This window comes from Calliphora vicina, chromosome 2, assembly GCF_958450345.1.
Source record: "Calliphora vicina chromosome 2, idCalVici1.1, whole genome shotgun sequence".
NCBI classification, from domain to species: Eukaryota; Metazoa; Arthropoda; class Insecta; order Diptera; family Calliphoridae; genus Calliphora; species Calliphora vicina.
The window spans coordinates 40,274,550-40,279,811 of NC_088781.1; the positions used below are offsets into that span (position 1 = coordinate 40,274,550).

The 5,262-nt window shown below is 28.1% G+C and overlaps 1 protein-coding gene across 1 annotated transcript; it reads left to right on the forward strand.

The window, feature by feature from the left end:
* The first annotated feature begins 210 nt into the window (after nucleotides 1–210).
* LOC135951449 (lectin subunit alpha-like) lies at nucleotides 211–4,734 on the forward strand. The gene is made up of 3 exons (XM_065501107.1): nucleotides 211–360; nucleotides 3,637–3,748; nucleotides 3,816–4,734. The coding sequence occupies exons 1-3, from the start codon at nucleotides 235–237 to the stop codon at nucleotides 4,031–4,033; spliced, it is 456 nt and encodes a 151-aa protein (XP_065357179.1). The 5' UTR covers nucleotides 211–234; the 3' UTR covers nucleotides 4,034–4,734.
* The last annotated feature ends 528 nt before the right edge of the window (nucleotides 4,735–5,262 follow it).

Genomic DNA, 5,262 nt, shown 5'->3' on the forward strand with positions numbered 1-5,262 from the left:
ATTCTGTTCCAATCGAAAAGTCTCAATTTGTTGGACAGTGTCGTTAAAAAGTTTCAAATGAATTTATAGCAATCTTATAACTTAGCCTCCTATACCCAGCCAATCTCATGTAGCGTGTAAGAATTTAATCTCTTAAAAGCTGTTAAACAGCTTCAAATCTTTGAACTTCAAGAATGTGTGCTCGCACATGTATTCAGTTGTTCAAGCAATTTCAAAGAGAGCGATACAGAAAGAATGATTGTCAAAGACCGGCTTAAAATTATTTTGTTTGTAAACATCATTTTAGTTTGTTTATTAAACAATAAAGTGAAGACAGCCAAAACTATTAATAAGGCATATTTGATTGAAGAACAGAAATTTGTAAGTGGAAATGAATAAAATATAAAATAATCCGTGTTTTGAAAGAAACATGAATATATTTTAATAAATAATGAAATACAACAAAATGTTAATGCAGGTCATGCCATAAAATGAACTTAATACTAGAGAGAATTGTCTATCAAGCTAAGCTATGAGATTTTATAATGTTACTGAATGAAGTTTAAACAAAGAAGTACTTTTTGTAGCTTAAAAAGTACCAAATTGTGTGTGTTTTTTGTGTAACCAATGAGAACAAAGAAAATATTTATTTTTAACCAGTTATGTTGTGATCAAAGTGCTGATAGTGTTTGTTATCAATTCATTGGGGAACTACTCAAACTTAAGCAATTAAGAGTGTTATATACTGTAGTGAAACTTTCAATATAATACGTGTAACGGTGGCTGGACATTTTGTATAAATTATGTACTTATTTTACTTATTTATTTACCGATTTGGTTAGTTTTAAATTCTATATTATTAGAAGATATTAGTGGTAAATTTCACCTTGAAAGTTTCATGAATTTCACCTATAAGTTTGTCATTCCTTTTGTAATTTCAACAATATAACTTTTCGACCCTATAAAGTACACTCAGGTCTCGTTTTATGCGGATTTTTTTTATGAGGATTCCAATTTATGGGATTTTTAAATTGAAGATTTTTTTATAGAATTTTGACAGATTTTGAAATTTTAGAAGTTTTTTGCTGTTTTAAATTAAACCAAGTTTGAATCACTGATATAATCGTTATAGTTTTTATACCCTACACCACCATAGTGGGGAGGGTATTATGCGTTTGTGCAGATGGTTGTAACGCCCAAAAATATTAGTCTAACACCCACCTTGAAGTATACCGATCGACTTAGAATCACTTTCTGAGTTGATTAAACGATGTCCGTCTGTCCGTCCGTCTGGTTGGCTGGCTGTCCATGTAAACCTTTTGCGCAGAGTACAGGTCGCAATTTTGAAGATATTTTGATAAAATTTGGTATATGTTAATTTTTCGACCCAAGGACAAAGCCTATTGAAACTGGCTGAAATCGGTCCATTATTTCACCTAGCCCCCATACAAATGTCCTTCCGAAATTGGACTTTATCGGTCATAAATGTTAAATTTATAAATGTATCTCCACAAATTGCGATTAAAATAAGTTTTATATATACAAAATTCATGTCACCAAATTTTGTTACGATCGGTCCATAATTAGTCATAGCTCCCATATAGACATGCTTCCGAAAATCACTTTAACGTGTATAAATCGCTTAAAAATGTTGGTATACTTACAAAATTCAACATAGTAAACTTTCATATAGAAATAAATCGCACGACCTAATTTCATGGTGATCGGTCCATAATTGATCATAGCCTCCCATATAAAAATATAAATTATTGAAATTTTAAAAGAAAAATGTCTTTGACTTAGTGTAGGGTATTATATGGTCGGGCTTGACCGACCACACTTTCTTACTTGTTTTATTTTACAAAATATTTATTCTTAATATGGATCCAGATACGGAGAGAGCATTAAAGATTCAACGCGGACTGACTGATCAGTTTTCTGAATATCAATAGTTGCATAAGCAACTTAAAAATTATAAATTGAAAAGTTTTATGATAAATTATTTTGCAAGAAAAGAAACAATTGAAGCCCTCAAAAATTCGTTGATCTCGTCCCCAATCAATTTTTCATAAATTCTAGTGATGAAAATGATAACAACATGATTATATCAACTAGTAATGAAAGTGACGTTGAACCAATTCTACAACGTTGAAGACAACTATTCAGTGATTCAGATAAATCATTATTTTTTGGATCATTTTCGGTTTTTCTGTAATTAATGAATTAATATTATATTTTTGTTTATTTTTTTTAACGTGTTTTGTTTTTATTGTTTTAATTAATAAAATAAATATATTTTTGTTGATTTTTTAATTAAAATCTGAATTTATACGGTTTTTCAGAATTTTAGAACGAATCATTAGTTTTTATATGAAGCCAGATTATCGTTTTATGCAAATTCAATTTATGCGATTTTTTTTGGAAAGCATCTATCGCATAAAACGAGACCTGAGAGTATATATATTCTGGGTCCTTATAGATAGCGCAGTCGATTAAGCCATGTCCGTCTGTCTGTTGAAATCAATTTTCTGAAGACCCCAGATATCTTTGGGATCCAAATCTTTAATAATTCTGTCAGGCATGCTTTCGAGAAGTTTCCTATTAAAAATCAGCAAAATTGTCCAAAATCCACGATTTTTTACCTGTTTTTGACCTATATATGGATTACTTAGTCATTAATATACACAATATGGATATCTAATGATAGATATTTCAAAGACCTTTGCAACGACGTATATAAGACCATAGTAAGTTGGGCCTACAATGGGACAAAATCGGAAAAAGTATTTTTTAATCCGAATTTTTTTCCCACCAAAAAAAAAAAAAATTTTAAAAACAAAAAAATTTTTTAACCGGAATTTTTTTTCACCAAAAAAAAAATTTAAAAACAAATAAAATTTTTTTTAAAATTTAAAAATAAAATTTTAAAATTTAAAATAACAATTCGAAAAAAAAAATTTCCAAAAAATTAAAAAACAACTCTGGACAAAAAAATTTTTTGTTTACCTAAAAATATTTTAAATTTGTATTTTGAAGTATAATTTGGTGAAGGGTATATAAGATTCGGCACAGCCGAATATAGCTCTCTTACTTGTTTAGTATTTGAAATATCAGTCGGACATTTTGTTCTGAAATTTTTTTGGTTGTCCATTTTCAAGACCAAAAAATTTGACAAACAATTTGACAAGCACAGTATGTAAATACAAAGGGGCAAAAAACGATCAGCTGATTAGTTGCACAGACCTTATTATTCATTAAATCATAAATTTTCAACTATTATTTCTGTAAAAATGGTCACCGATATAAAAGTACATGAAAAAATATTTAAAACTTTTCATAAAAATCCATATTGACTTTAAAAAAAATTCCAAAAGATTTGAAAGTTCTTGGTCACACAGTTTCAAAAGCCATTAAACAGTATAAGGAACACTTGAACATTTAACTTGAGTGGTATTTAAACAATAATGTCATTTCTGTACCACGGGAAGCAAATATAATCTGTGATGTTTAATATAGACTTTTAAATTTAAAATTTCATTAATATGTGAGTTAAGTTTTGGATTGAAATTTGCTTGAAGAACTACTGAATAAGGCTTTATATATTTCCAAATATGTATTTTATTTTATTTCTATCTGTTTTTTTTATTTTAATTTTAGTTAACATGGCAGAAGGCAGTCGACTATTGTAAAAACATGAGCATGTCTCTCTTCACAATTGAAAACTATGATGAATTTGAGTATTTAAAATCGATCATAAAAGCTAAATATGGTGAGTCCAAAAATGCTTTATAGATATAATGTAACTTATTAACTTTTTTAATAATTTCTATTTATAGGTCGCATCTTCCCCTATTGGTTGGGTGCCTATAAAGTTAATGGTATTTTCAAGTGGATTGAAAATGGTGAAAATATAAAATTATTTTTATGGCATGCCGGAGAACCGAACGATAAAAGTGGCCATGAGAAGTGTATACACACATGGGAGAATGATTTCGATTGGAATGATAATGACTGTGAAAGAGAATTACCATTTATATGCGAATTAAAAGAATGAGTGGACAGATTATAATTATAGACTTCACCGTGAGTGGCAAGGGTCCACATTCCATAGTTTTCACTTGCGTCCCCATAAAGTATAAATATTCTGGATCATTTTAGATAGCGAAGTCGATATAGTCATATCCGTCTGCCTGTCCATCTATTTGTCTGTTGAAAGCATCTTCCCGAAGTCCCCTGATAACTTACATACATCATTGATAAGTCAATATATCCGTTATAGTCCAACTTAGATTGCTATTTAAAATCGACATTTTTTTAATGGCTCAGATTTAAGCAAAAATCTTGGTTTTACTATATATGTATGTAGAAATTATTCATCAAAATTTCCAATTTTTTTTTTGCAACAAAAAAATTTTTTTTAAAAATTATTTTGTAAAAAAAGAAATTTGGAATAAAAAATTGGAAAAATTCCCAAAAAATTAATTTGTCTAAATTTTTTTTCACCAAATGTTTTTCTATACCAAACTTTTTTTTTACAAAATAATTTATTTTCATTAAAAAAATTGTTTTTAATATTTATTTTAAAGTATACTTGGTGAAGGGTTTAGATGAATCGGTACTGAAGAGTATAGCACTCTTAATTGGTTTTACTAATGGAGTATATTTTTAGGCTTAAATAATAAGAAAAAATTCAAATTATATTGATAATGCAGTGTTTGTGGGCGAATTGTTTTAAAATAAAATTATGGATACAAATATGGATTTTATTTGAAAAACACAAAATGTATAGGAAATGTAATTTCAAATTACCACAATTTTATTTTACTTGCTGCCAAATGTAAGTATAAAATATGTATTTGTTTTTATTTATTTTAAGTGCTTATCTTTCTCTCCTAAAGGGTTAAATTTATACAAACATATTTACATCTCAGTTCATGTTTCCATGTTTGTATTCAACTCCATAAGTTTTCAGCACATTTTAGTTAAATTAAAATATTTATGTTTTGAACGTGCTTGTTGCTGTTAATTTTTAGCTGTTTTCTTTTAAATTTTTTTGTTTTATTTTTAATGCTTGTTTGTGATCTTCTCCCATCCCCATGCATCTCCCTTAAATTCACATTAGAAAAGTTTATGGTAAAGCAACATTAAAATATAGAAATGCTTAACTATATACATACATAACACATACATATTTTGGAAAATGTATGAACATCTACATTTACATAGTATATGTATCTATGTGTACACTCACAAACATGTTGTTAGTTTTCAGATGCAGAGAAA